This window comes from Phaseolus vulgaris, chromosome 7 (assembly GCF_000499845.2).
Source record: "Phaseolus vulgaris cultivar G19833 chromosome 7, P. vulgaris v2.0, whole genome shotgun sequence".
NCBI classification, from domain to species: Eukaryota; Viridiplantae; Streptophyta; class Magnoliopsida; order Fabales; family Fabaceae; genus Phaseolus; species Phaseolus vulgaris.
The window spans coordinates 24,560,596-24,574,611 of record NC_023753.2 but is presented as its reverse complement, the minus strand read 5'-3'; the positions used below and the strand labels follow the sequence as shown (position 1 = coordinate 24,574,611).

The 14,016-nt window shown below is 32.3% G+C and overlaps 2 protein-coding genes and 1 non-coding gene across 11 annotated transcripts; all 3 read left to right on the top strand.

Annotated features, from left to right (window-relative positions):
• The first annotated feature begins 5,632 nt into the window (after positions 1-5,632).
• LOC137828792 (uncharacterized) lies at positions 5,633-8,924 on the top strand. 9 transcript variants are annotated; one of them, XM_068635490.1, is made up of 5 exons: positions 5,633-5,666; positions 6,681-6,820; positions 7,454-7,541; positions 8,543-8,609; positions 8,699-8,924. In XM_068635490.1, the coding sequence occupies exons 2-5, from the start codon at positions 6,715-6,717 to the stop codon at positions 8,750-8,752; spliced, it is 315 nt and encodes a 104-aa protein (XP_068491591.1). In that variant the 5' UTR covers positions 5,633-5,666; positions 6,681-6,714; the 3' UTR covers positions 8,753-8,924. The 9 variants fall into 9 exon arrangements, with proteins under 9 accessions (XP_068491591.1, XP_068491586.1, XP_068491589.1 ...); XM_068635485.1 differs by having other exon boundaries at positions 8,510-8,609; XM_068635488.1 differs by having other exon boundaries at positions 5,638-5,750.
• Positions 8,925-11,034: 2,110 nt separating this feature from the next.
• LOC137830796 (small nucleolar RNA R41) lies at positions 11,035-11,132 on the top strand. The gene has a single exon (XR_011084269.1). It is a non-coding gene; the product is annotated as a small nucleolar RNA R41 (small nucleolar RNA).
• Positions 11,133-11,284: 152 nt separating this feature from the next.
• LOC137828790 (pentatricopeptide repeat-containing protein At2g22410, mitochondrial-like) lies at positions 11,285-13,691 on the top strand. Its single transcript, XM_068635481.1, has one exon. The coding sequence runs from the start codon at positions 11,725-11,727 to the stop codon at positions 13,600-13,602; it is 1,878 nt and encodes a 625-aa protein (XP_068491582.1). The 5' UTR covers positions 11,285-11,724; the 3' UTR covers positions 13,603-13,691.
• Positions 13,692-14,016: the final 325 nt, after the last annotated feature.

Below are 14,016 nucleotides of genomic sequence, written 5' to 3'. Positions count from 1 at the left end.
GGAAAGAGTACACTTACATTTTTCTTAACTAGAATAAAATTTAAGATGGCTAGAGTTCCACATTCTCGGTATCGGTTGTCCACTGGGGCTTTCTAGCCGGTATGCTCCGTTATGTAAGTCTTTTGTTACCCGGAATGGTCATTCCCAGTTTGACGTAAATTTTCCCTCGATCTTGTCCTTCCGGGCATCATCTTTCACCCGCTATACTAAGTCTCCAGGAAGGAAAGACCTTGGCTTTGCGTCTGTTCCATACGTTAGGTTGTACGACAAGCTTTTCCAATTGTGTGGCAATGATACCTCCATGATCGCTTCGGTAAAGGGATGCCAGCACAACGATGATCCCATAACTCCGCATTTGTATGCCCTGTCCAATGAAGGTGCGAGTTGTTCTCTCCCTCCATTCGTGTCACGGTGCGGTTCTCAAACTGACTGTGATTTTTCATATTCTCTTGGGTTGTCGGTGTGTGGCCTAACTCTTTTATTTTTCTAAATGTTTCGTTTTCGACCTTCAAGGCCTCTATCTTTTCACCATTTTTTCATTTCATGTTCTCGAGTTCCCTTTTCATATCTAACATCATAGTTATTGGATTCGTTGATGGTATCTCTTCATTCTGCTTGTCGTTTCCCATCATGCTTCGCGTTGCTACCATGTGGTTTCTCAATAAATTTTTCTTTCGATCCCACAGTGGGTGCCAAAATGTTCTTACAATGTGAGATCGAATATCCCTTATCGAGTTTGCTTCCTCTTCTCTCCGGCTTCAACTGTCCTCCTTGTAAGTCTAAGGGGGTGGGGTACCTGCAAAGATAATTCGACGGTCAAGTCAGATGAGGTGTCTTAGTTATCCAATGAGTTTAACCAAAAGTTACCTTTTACCATAAGGGTCTTCTTCATTTATAACTTTCTATTGGGCCTTCCTTCTTAATGACATTGGTCCAAGCCCAATAAATTTTTAATGATGTTTTGCAACCCTTAGTTAAGATTATCCTATTTAATCAGCATGGTTTTGCACTTTGTGACTTTGACCGAAAGGTCATGTGGTTGTGTACCTTATCGGCTACTCGGTCTACCAGTTCTGGATAACATAGATATACATATTTTTTTTTCTATTACATATATATGTAAATCGTGAGGGTAAGGAAAAACTTTATTAACCGAGACCGTTTCGACCAACACGACTTCATATCCATGAGATAAAAGTCGTTAGAGAGAATGACAACTTTAATTATTATTTTAAAGTTGTGGAGCACCTCCACAACTGTGTTAAGTTTAAAAGTTGTGGGGTTGATAAACGACTCGTGATTTTAAAAATACATGTTTTTCCTACATGACTTTAAAATAATAATCAAAGTTGTCATTCTCTCTGACGAATTCTATCTCGCTGAATAAAGTTGTTCCCTACCCCCCACGACTTACATATATACATAATAAAAAAAAATGGTCCATATCCGTAATAACAAAAGCGAATTGCACCATTAACGTAAATTTCCTTCATTTGATTGATGTTAACAAACAAAGTTAATATTTGACAAACAATTTAGGAAGTAGTTTCTTAAGGGTTTTAATTGATGAATAATCATTTGCACATTTTTGTTTGACAAACATATTGCCTAAAAATCTATTTTCAAAACTTGCTTTTTTCAAAGCTCCCCCTCTTAAGTTAGATGAAGATTAATAATGTGCAATCTAAAGAGATAAGGGATAATAAAGTTTTACATTAGACTACCTCTAGTTTTGGATCAACTGCTTGAGTTCCATTAAGCAACTAATGTTGCAAAGATACAAATGAGTATTATTTGGATTTGAACCACTTCTAACTAAAACAACCTAGGTATTATTTGAACATATAATCACCCTTGACTAAAAACTTGAGTATTGTTTGGAGCATATCCATTCATGGCTAAATCTGAGTATTGTTTGAAACCTAGCCTGATATACATAAGGACGAGGAAAAACTTGTTGAAAATAAGGAAGAATAAACAAGAGGAATAAATACAAGAAACGTGACAAGGAAAATTATGAAAAATGCAAAAAAAAGGTGGGTTGAAATGTGTTTTAAAAACTTTTGGTAGATTTTCGCAACTATCATATAAAAGTGTGCAGTTAGAAGATAGGATTTTATTGGTCACACAAACTGACAAAGATTTTCACAAACTGAATTCGAAAATTTATCATTCTTAAGTTGGCACAACCATCACAACATGCAATATTGTTGGACTTAAAGAAGCCTAAGCCTCAAAGTGATGATGTTTTGATGATGAAGAATGAAGATTAAAATGTTGTAAATGTGTTTAGGATGTTTTAACTTTCATTATTAAGTTGTTTGAGTCTTCACATAAAGGTATTTACAAAAACAAGAACAAAATCATCTTAAAATGAGTTTTGAAATATGAAAAATATTTTCAAAAATGTTTTAAAAACATTATAATCTATTATCATTCTTTTAATAGATATAAGCATAAAGTAGGAGAAGATTGTCTCAATGATTTAATCGATTATCACACCTTTTAACCAATTAGGTTTTTAACAAGTTTTCAGAATATAATTGATTAATTACTAATATAATTGATTAAAAGAGTGAGATTTAGTTTTATATATGTGATTTCGAAACTCTATAAATAGAGTATTTGCATCGATGTTTTAATATACACTCTAGAAGGATTGATATACAATTAGAAACAATATAATGAGTTTTTCAAAAAATTTATTTCACTAATTTGAGCTTTCAAGATTTGATTATTAAAGGCAGTGTTGTTGAATATTGTATATGCTTTTGTTGTGAATAAGATTGGAAAAGTCATTCTTATTGTTTTGCTAGAGTGTTCTATTAGTGTTTCTAATTGTTGTTGTCACTAGAGTCGTTACAAATCATTTTTTAACTATTGAACGACTTCACATTCACTTGAACGTATTTCTTGTGTCTAATGAACTTGGATGTGCAAGATGCATGAAATGCACTCGATGCATGTATTAAATGATTTTCTCTTCTTTAAGCAACATCTCGGTAGTTGGATGTACTTATCTCTTATTGGACAATGTGCCTTTGCTTGAGCTTGTGAAAAACACATAGTCTTATGAAGCAAATAAATTTTTCTAGGTTGACAAAGCAAACACTTGGGAGTTGTTGAAACAAACTAGTTTTAGCTCATGTTCCAAGAGATTTTTGATGTTATGTGAGCTTTTTTGGATCTCCTTGGTTAGACATAAGACAAAATAATGATCTGGAGCACATAATAAACATAAAGATGTATGTGACGTACTATATTAGTTTAAGATTGGGTTCATATTGTTTAAGCATCACAATTTTTATCATACCTAAAAATAAAGTTGCTTAGTGTTGTATCTAACTCTGAGCAATTCAATGCTTATTGTGACTTTGTCAAGTGAGTTAAGTCATAATGAAATCATGGAGCTTGGACTACTACACTCTTAAGTAGAAATAGTTGCACCCTAACTATCAATTTAGCATTTGGCCTAGTGATAATTGCTCGATCTAACAATCACTATTTTACTTGTGTTATGTTGATAATATTATAACTATAGGAGATGATGGATTGGTTATTTCACTCCTTAGGGGAACCTTTGGCATTAATTCAACATCAAATATTTGGGTCATTTAAAATACTTTTTGGGAATGAAGCTAACACATTAAGTCTTATATAATCCTACTACGTGTAAAAGATTAGTGGGGAGACTATTACCTTAAGTCACCTTCCTAGACATCACTTGTGTTGTGAACCTATTATAACATTGTATGTCTTCTCCTTGTCCTCACATTGACAGGCTTCACTAAAAAAGGTGTAATACGTCAAATCTTCCCCAGACCATGACATACTACTTTCATTCAACTTTTCTCTCCACTTACAAGCATATTGTGGTTCAATATGAGTTTCTTACCTCACAACTAGAAAATCCATTATTTATTATTGTATTTTTTAGGTTTAAGTCTCTTGTCATGGTGAACCAAGAAACAATAAACACATTTGCTAAAATTGAGTATCGTGCCATGACTAATATCATTAGTGAACTCTCATGTTGTATACGCTTCTCCATGAATTGTGTGTTCCATCACATCCTACCATTTTATATTGTGATAATCCAACTATTATTCATATAACAAATAACTCAAATTTTTATGAATGAAAAAAATATGTTGAAATTGATTGTCATTTTGTTCAAGATAAATCTCAATAGGGACAAAAACAAAAAGTGCCTTATCTAATTAACAATTTGAACGTGTCTTTACAAATACTTTTATTCTAACTTCACATTTTGTGATATTTTACAAACTCATGTATCGTCCTAGATTTTAAGCTTAAGAAGAATTATTAGAGAATCAATGATATATGATAATTATAATTACTCTTAAATATTATAATTAATTTAATTTAAAAAACACAGCTTAATTTTAAAACTTAATTATTATAGGAAAGTTACTTACCTATTTGTTAGAAATTTCCCTTAATTTATCTCAGATGAAAGGTGTGATATGAGATAAATTCATAAATACTACCTTTTGTTTTATTCTATGTACCAATTGCTATAATATCTTTCTATTGTTATTGAATAATTTTGGTTGTATGCTTATGATGGTGTCATTTGGAAAACAAGAATTATTGTATTAGTGGAGGTTAGAACTAGAAGCATGCATTAGAAGAGCATGAACCAGGATAAAATAATATATACATTAATATTTATTTATAATTTTTTATTATGAGATTTAAATGTGTTTAGTAGTGGAATTTAAATGCCTTACAATTTCTATAAAATATGATCACAAATTTTACTATTATTATTATTACTATTCATGACTTTAATATTCAAGGAAATACAAAAAATTATTATTAAAATCATTTACACATTATAAAATATCCACAAAATTTAGAATTGATTATCATATTATATAAAATCATCCTCCATTAAATTGATTGATTTGAATAGATTGTATATTATTACAATTAAATATTATGTGATCATATATTTTTATGCTTATTATTATTATTATTATTTTGAAGTTATTAATTATTAATTACGTTAATATTGTAGACAATATAAAAGTTTAATTTATCACTAAACAAAAGTTACCAAAATTAAAAAATATTCACAATTTTAAATTTGATTACCATCTATATAAAAATAATTTTTTATAAAGAAAAAAAAATTCAGAATCTATTTAAGGTTTAATTGATTAATTTCGGTAGTTACCAAATTTAAAATTCTAAATTAATGATCTACTATAATAAATTGGATATGACGTTCGATTATGTGACTACATCTTTTTGATAATATATATTAAATATTGAAATATTTTCTCTCTATTCCTGCCGCTAACACCAAATCAAATATAATTTCAGGTATATGGTGAAATTTATTATTTGATTCAGTCACCTAATTTTCTTACTATTGATTTTAATTGAATGAGCCCTAGAAAAATAGCTTTATCAATAAAGTTTGATTAAATTTGTAACTATATTGAAAATTAAATTAACAAACAACTTTATCCCTTTGAAGAATTAAGTCATTTACTATTGTTAAATTATACATTAATCTTAAAAAAAATAAAATTAAAGGAAACTTTGCTTAAAATAATTATATTAACTCTTAGAAGAAATAAATAAAAGTAAACTTTACTTAGAAATAGGAGCAAACATTTGAAAGGCGAGACACGGTAGGTTTTTTTTTTTTCCTATTTATTTTCCTCTTCTTTTCTCCCCTAATACAGGAATTTCAGAAGGATCTTCGTTCATCGTAGGTAAACACCAAACGCTGTAAAAATTTGAAGATCAAATTGCACTGCTTTGAATCCTAAATCCAATTCCGTTGTTTATTTTTTTTGTGGCCAGTTTTTGTTTTTTCTGTTAAGGCACTTATGCTTAAGCTTGCTGTTCAATTGACTGTTAATTACTATTCTTTTTTGTTGTTACTTTTGTTCACTGCATTACTCAGATGGAGGAAATTGAGTATGAATTCGATTTTGTTTTACTAGAACTGTGTGTGCTTACTGAAAAGAGTAATAGATTGCTTGTATCTGAAAATTGATGCAATGAATCAATGGCAGTATGTTTTTTTAATTTAATAAATAGGTTTTGGGAGTGTTTGTGCTGTGTGTGGCATCTGTGTGAATATGAGTTGGAAACTGAAATTTGTGAAAGCAGAGAGAAGCTGGTTATTATCCGTCTCTTTGTTAATTTTTTGTTTGTTTAAGTCTGTGTGTTAGTCAAACTGATGTTGTGTAATATAAAAGATGTAAGAATAGTTGTTCCTCAGTAATGCATTATTCTAAATAGTGTTTTATTTTCCTCTTTGGATTAGTTATGCTTTTTATCTTAGAGAGAAGTGACTTCTCCTATGAACCCTAAATAATCTAAACAACTGTTTTGGTCTAATTTATTGAATTTGCTAATTGTTTAGTTGTCTGAACCTCACACAGCAATCTTTTGAAAATAACTTTCTAGTGGTGAGTTTTTTAGTGCTTGAAAAGTGACCAACATATAAATATAAACTTGAAATTGGAAAAATTAATTCTTTGTCTTGAATGTGGAACATTCTGCCATTTTTTTTGAATTACTGGCTTCAACTGACATGTTTTTTCAGTTCCCAAATATTGAGCCAACATTTTTTAATAGTGAAAGGATTTATCTGACAGCATGCCTTCTACTTGATCTCTTTGCCTGTGAATTAGTAGCTTAGAAGGCATGTTGATTGTCCCATAGAAGATGGAACTCAATGGTAGTAGTTCAAACACCCACCAGAAATGTTCTTCGGAGGGATCACAAGATGCTGACAAAAAGTCCACTGAGAAAGAATTATTTGTTAACCATGGTATGCTATTTTATTACATTACTTTTATAATTTAGAAGACAAAAGAAGAGTTTATATGTGTTAATGCCTAAAATCTGTCATGTGGTTTCAGCTATTCAAGTGTATTGTAAGTTTATATATTATACTGGTTTTATTAGTAATATTCATAATTAGTATTGAAATTTTTAACTTTAAATTCACTTATAACATAGCATGACTGTTTTATTAGAATAATTTTAGTGAGTTTCCAAGTGCTGCTTTGTTTACCCTGAGTTTTATCAATGTTATACTTTCTTAGCATGACATTATTTTTTTGAGGTTTGGTTTTATTTTCTCCATGTAGTTTAAAGTACAAAATGTGAAAATTCATTGAGGTAAATAATTGCTCGTGTGTTTAATTTACTTGTATAGAGTATAATTCAAAATTACAAACTAGGTAATATATGCATGTAAAGTTTATATATAATTGACATATGCAACCAAAGATCTTGGCAACCTGTTGCGTATTATGCCAGGTTTTAAATCTTCAGATTGTTCTTGAATGTTGACTTTTATGACTTGTGAGACTCTGTTTAGTCATTGATTTATTGGACACTGAATTTTTTCACTTTAAAACTTCAAAGTTCTCAAAGTATATTTTATGTTTTCTTGCAGCCGAAATAGCTTGGCATCAAATGAGAAAAGAATGGGTTGGTAATCGATCTAAAAAATTGGAAAGACCACCTAGAGATTCAATTATGAGGTATATGCATATTTCTGATTTCATACCTTATAAAAAAGGAGAGGAGAGAAAGGCTATATAAATGATATAATAATGTTTGTTAGGACTTAAATTGCAACCACGGTGTAAAATTGTTATAAAAAAAGGGAGAGGAATGCTAGTTTTTTAATGGTATAATAATGTCTTTTAGGATTTAAGTTGGATTCACAGTATAAAGAGTTTTACACTGTCAATACCATTTGATGTCCCTTTGACTTTACATGTTTAAAACTTATGGGAAACATTTACTGAAAGATAAGTGTTCTATTTAATCTAATAATATGACACTATGTTTACTAATTGTGTAGGGTCATGCACTGATGCATTAGATGATTCTTTTTTTTATTTGTATTTTAGGTGGAAAAGATCGTATCATGCATGTTGATGAGGTTTTTTGTTTCTTAATGATGAATCCAAAATTGAATTATCAATTGGATTATTGGGAAACAACTTAATCATTGGGCTAAAACACAGGGAATGGATTGTCAGCCAGACACTTTTGAACTCATAATAGTTAGATAGATAATTATTGTAATTTGAGGGAGAGTGACAGCAACCTTCTCTTATCTGTTGAGTTTTATTATGCAACAGAAATATAGACATGTATGGAAAGATATTGTCAAGATGAATTTTTGCAGCAAATTAATTGACCTTTTTGTTATCTTGATTACATGTTTTGACAAATGAAACTTGAGTTTTGTTACCATCTCTCTGAATATACAAACACAGGTGAAAATATTGTCTTCAACTGTGAATGTCAGAGTGAGAACTTTTATTTTATAATCTATGTATACCTGTAATGTCTATTTCATTTTTATAAATTTAATCAATAATCCATTGGTCTTGTGGTCAGTCTTTCTAGTTTCTGGTTTTTATAAGGTTAAGGTCTTAGATGCATTTTTGTAGTTTTTGCCTTCTTGTGTTTGTGAAATCCTATGTATCCTATGTAGACATGTCAACAGTAACCTGGATATCTCTTGCAGCTTAACAACAAGTTATGAGGATCTCCTTTTATCCAAGGAACCTTTTCAACAGCCAATATCATTAACTGTAAGTTCTTATACATAGTTTTTGTTATCAAATTTGGGGATAACTTCAGTAAAAAAAAATGATAAAATGATGTTCACATCTTTGTGCAGGAGATGGTTGATTTTTTAGTGGATTTTTGGCATGAAGAAGGTCTCTATGATTAAATTTCATATCATTGTAAGCTTCAGTAAGAATCTTGCACAGTTTTGTTTGTAATTGTGTTGATTGTTGCTGAAACAAATACTTTTTGGACAAGTTTGGTGGATGATCCCTATACCATTGGATTGATTACTATATGATATTAAAGTTAATTCTCTTAGTAAGAAAAACTAAAAACTAGCCTGTTCGCAATTTAAATCTGAAATACCTTTAGATTTGTTATCATTGTCGTGGCTTCTCGTGCAAAAATATCTTCCAGTATAGTGGATCCTTTGTAGAATGTTTTTTTTATTATTTTGTGGACAATCTCAATGTGTGATCCTTCACTTCTTTGAAAAATATTTATTCAAATTATACAAACTCTTCATATTTTTTTATTATACTATCTTATTTTAGTATTTATAATAATTTTACATATCTATTTAAATAAAAATATACACTATTATTTTTAGATTTAACATGTAATTTATAATTTGAAATAAATTAATGATAATATAGATTTTTATATTTACATAAAAGAGGAGAAAAAAAAGTAATTATATTATGAGGAGAAAAAAAAGTAATTGTTTTGATGACCTGTAGTCTATTTTGATTATTATTTTATCTTTTTCTTTATATATATATATATATATAATAGTTTTAACATTTAAAATATTGGACATGGATGCTTAAAGATGTTCTGACAAATGTGTTTGGAAACAAAACAATTAAAGAATTGCTTTATGTTGGGCTATATCTAAGTTGGACTTATTTTTTATTTTAGAAAGTTATATTTATTTTAAAACAAATATTTGGTCTTTATATATAATTAGATTAAAAAAATTATCTTAGAAATCTGTATTAACTAAATCTTGATTTTTTTTTTTAAAATATTGGATTTAATTTTGGTTAAGCATGTTTTCATGCACGTATAAACTAAAGCTAAGTTAAGTTATTTTATGTATTATTACTATAGTATATAATAGCTGTATAAGTTTTTTATTGAAATTGAGAAAAAAAATATTCAATATATATACCTCTTTTAGTTTTGTATACCTAGATCTTTTCTCTCTTCCCTTTTATTTTGCTTGAACCCTATCAAATTGGTACCAGCTTGACTTGATCTATTTTGGAGTGTCATAGCTGATTCTATAGGCAATGTCATGGTGATGAAGGAACTAATGGAACACCTCTCTACTTGATTGGGTGCACATTTAGCATAACTAGTGGGATCTCTATAACATACACTTACGAATTCTTCAACTGTTCAATGATTAACCAACTTCTCTTCTTCAGATGATTTGAATTCTTCCAATAATAGCTGAGGTGTTAATTGTTCCACAACTTATTCTTGCACGGGAAGAATGTCGCCCAATCGCTATATCAGTGAGAAAGTTTTTTTCCAATTGACCACACACCTGAGAAAATTCATGTCAGTAGTTCATTTGAAAGGTTGTGCCTTACAATGCACACGACATCGGCAAAATTTACCATTTGTTGTTTAGTACCTTGAAAGGCTTATAGTACATTAATAAGAGAAAGATTTGGTGATCTTTGTCTGGATCCTATGCTAGACTTGATGAATCTCCTACAAAAACTGCATCAATAGATGAATATCATGAAGCTTTCGATACAATCAAATATTAATGGCTTACATATTTTAGAACAGTACAGGTTGACTTGTTTTCTTGGAATTTAAAGGAAAATATACAAATGTTAATGTTTATGTTTCAACCCACTACAATTAAAAAAGCATTGGTGTAGCTAGAATGTTTGAAGTGACTAATACATCAACTTGGCAGAACCCTCCCGGTAACTCAACAAGAATAGGGCATATTTGGCCTTAAACCAGTGTTGCAGAAAAAGTCAGGTGTGACTAAAAAGTCTGAACCCCTTAAGTCTCAGTTTCAATCAACAAGAACATTGACACTAACTTTTATGAATGAAAATAGTCAAGTCTCTGTTACTTCTGTAATGAACCCTATGCTGTAGAATATAGTTTGACACAAGAAATTATAGGTTAATGTTTTAGAGACCACAAATTAACACCAACAAGAACTAATTTGGATTATTACCATGACCTTCAGATTTGGATCAGTGCTTTAACAGGAGTTGCGAATTTTAGAACAATGCAGGTCATATGTTATTTTTAACAAACCTCCCCTTCATATTTTGTTAGACAATGAAAATCACTCATAAATTCTTGGATATCCTCGCCTCGGATTGAACTCTTGGCTTTGGTGTGTCTTCATGGCCCTGCCTATTCGCGCCGGTATCTAACTATTTTCTTCTTTGTTGTGTTTTGATTTTGAAGGCTATGATGTTGAAAACTACCTATTTTACGAGCTAATGGAAAATTGTTCCTTCGTGATTAGAAAACTACCAATGGATCCTTCCGAGCCTTTAACTATAAAAAAATAAAAAATTCTTAGATATCCAAATGGTGAAGTTTGGCAGCAGAATTGAGGAACGTGAGCCACTAATGGTTATAGTTGCAGATGGTAACAAGATTAGTATTTATTCTATGGTAAAGAATTTCTCTTGGAAAATCCAACAAACGACATTTACTTGGAATGTCTTTCTAATTCCTTTAGGTTGTAGCGACTTAGTTTTGAGAGTTTGGGTCACTTGGAATTTTAACAATAGAATTTCAAGTGTATGGCATGAAACATTTTTGAGAAGGGTTTCAACACAAATGTGAAAACTGCTAAGAACCAGCATTTGCTTAAATCTTTGGAAGTCCATTTTTCTATGCTACAATTGTGTCACCATAGTGAAGGATCAACCACAGGTTCCGCTTATGATACAAAACTTGTTAGATGAAGTATGATAAGATATTAGCAACGTAACAAATATAATATTGTAGCCTCTCGGAGGTTATTGTAGCCCCTTCCTATTCCAGATCAAGTATGAGAAGATATTACCATGGATTTTATTGATTGGTCTGCGACTGTGTTGGAGGAAGCGTGTTTATTAGCAGCATAAGTAAGAGCAAAAGATGAGGAGTTTGAAAGCAGTGTTAGCATCATGCAAAACCATTCACCAAGCCCTCCAAATCCAGGCCCAAGCGGTGGTAACAGGGCGCCACCACGACCCTTTCCTCATGGCCCCATTCATCTCCTTCTTCGCCACCAACCACCTCCACCATTCTCACCTTCTCTTCTCCCAAATCCCCAACCCTGACCTCTTCCTCTTCAACTTCCTTATCAGAGCCTTCTCTCTGTCCCAAACCCCCCACCATTCCCTCTCTCTCTTCAGGTCAATGCTCTCTTCCTCCCCACCCATCTCCCCAGACTCTTTCACCTTCCCATTCCTTTTCAAGTCCTGTGCCAAACTATCGCTTTCCAAACTCGCTCAACAGCTTTACTCCCACGTTATAAAAACTGGGTTTGACTCAAATGTCTTTGTTCTCAACGCTGTTTTACATTTTTATTTTGCTTTCAGGGATGCCCACACTGCGTGCAAGGTGTTCCATGAAAGTCCTGTGAGGGACTGCGTTTCGTATAACACGATGATTAATGGGCTTGTGCGTGCGGGTCGTGCTGATTGCTCTCTGAAGGTTTTTGGAGAGATGAGAGGGAATCGTGTTGAGGTTGATGAGTATACCCTCGTTGCCTTGTTGTCCGCTTGTTCGTTCTTGGAGGATCGTGGGACTGGGAGAGTGGTGCATGGCTTGGTGTATAGGAAATTGGGTTGTGTAAATGAGAATGAGTTGTTGATGAATGCACTTGTTGATATGTACGCGAAATGTGGGTGCTTGGAGGTGGCTGAGAGAGTTGTGAGTTGTGGGAATGGAAAGAGTGGTGTTGCGGCTTGGACTTCTTTGGTGAGTGCATATGCTTTGCGCGGAGAAGTTGAGGTTGCTAGAAGGTTGTTTGATCAAATGGGTGAGAGAGATGTGGTTTCTTGGACGGCTATGATTAGTGGTTACTGTCACTCTGGGTGTTTTCAGGAAGCATTGGAGCTGTTTGTGGAGTTGGAAAGTTTGGGGTTGGAACCGGACGAGGTTGCAGTGGTTGCCGCTCTTGCGGCGTGTGCGCGGCTAGGTGGCCTTGAGTTGGGAAGAAGGATTCACCAGAAGTATGATGGTGCGAGTTGGCACTGTGGAACCCACAGGGGGTTCACTTGTGCTGTTGTGGATATGTATGCCAAGTGTGGAAGCATAGACACTGCTTTGGATGTGTTCAGCAGAACAAGAGATGATATGAGAACTACTTTTCTCTATAACTCCATTTTGTCTGGCCTTGCTCATCATGGTCTTGGTGAACATGCTATGGCCGTGTTTGAAGAGATGAGGTTGCTAGGATTAGAACCGGATGAGGTTACATTTGTGGCCCTTTTATGTGCTTGTGGGCATACTGGTTTGGTTAATGATGGCAAGAGGCTCTTTGAATCCATGTTGAGTGTGTATGGTGTTAGTCCTCAAATGGAGCATTACGGTTGTATGGTTGACCTTCTTGGTAGGGCTGGCGGATTGGATGAAGCATATTATTTGATTCAGAATATGCCATTCAAGGCCAATGCTGTGATATGGAGATCACTGTTGAGTGCTTGCAAAGTACATGGGGATGTGACATTGGCTAGACTTGCCAGCCATGAGCTTCTTGCGATGGAGCATGATCATGGAGCCCGTAATGTGCTGCTATCTAACATGCTAACTCTCATGGATAAGCACGATGAAGCTGCAAGTGTGAGAAAGGCTGTTGATGATGTTGGCATCCAGAAGCCACCTGGTTGGAGCTATGTGGAAATTAATGGAGTCCTTCACAAGTTTCTGGCTGGTCACACCTCTCACCCCGAGGCCAAAGCAACTCAGCTGATGCTCAGGAACATTCATATGGGACTTAAAACTATTGGGCATGTTATCAGTGCATAAAAGATGGTGTTTTGATATAGATTAAGAATTTTTGTTTAGGTAAATACTTTAATTAATTCTTTATCTAATAAAGTTATCAAATGAGAGCATATCTTAAGCTTAATGTGAAATTTTGTGAAATAAGTTAAAAAATAATAATTTTGACAAATATTTTATTTATCGTCTCAAACATAATTTTAAATTATAAATAACAAGAAATGATTAAAATCAATGTTTTCATAACATGTTTAAGGCTTAATTAGAGTGAAATTCAGGTCTAGGTTTGATAGGAAGGAAGTGTGGAAATACAGATATCATATTAAAAAATATGCTTTATTATGAAATTAAATACAATTTTGAGTTTGAAAATAAATATATATAATAAAAAAAATTAATATAAAAAATAAAAAAATTAAAATAATAGTATTAAGAATG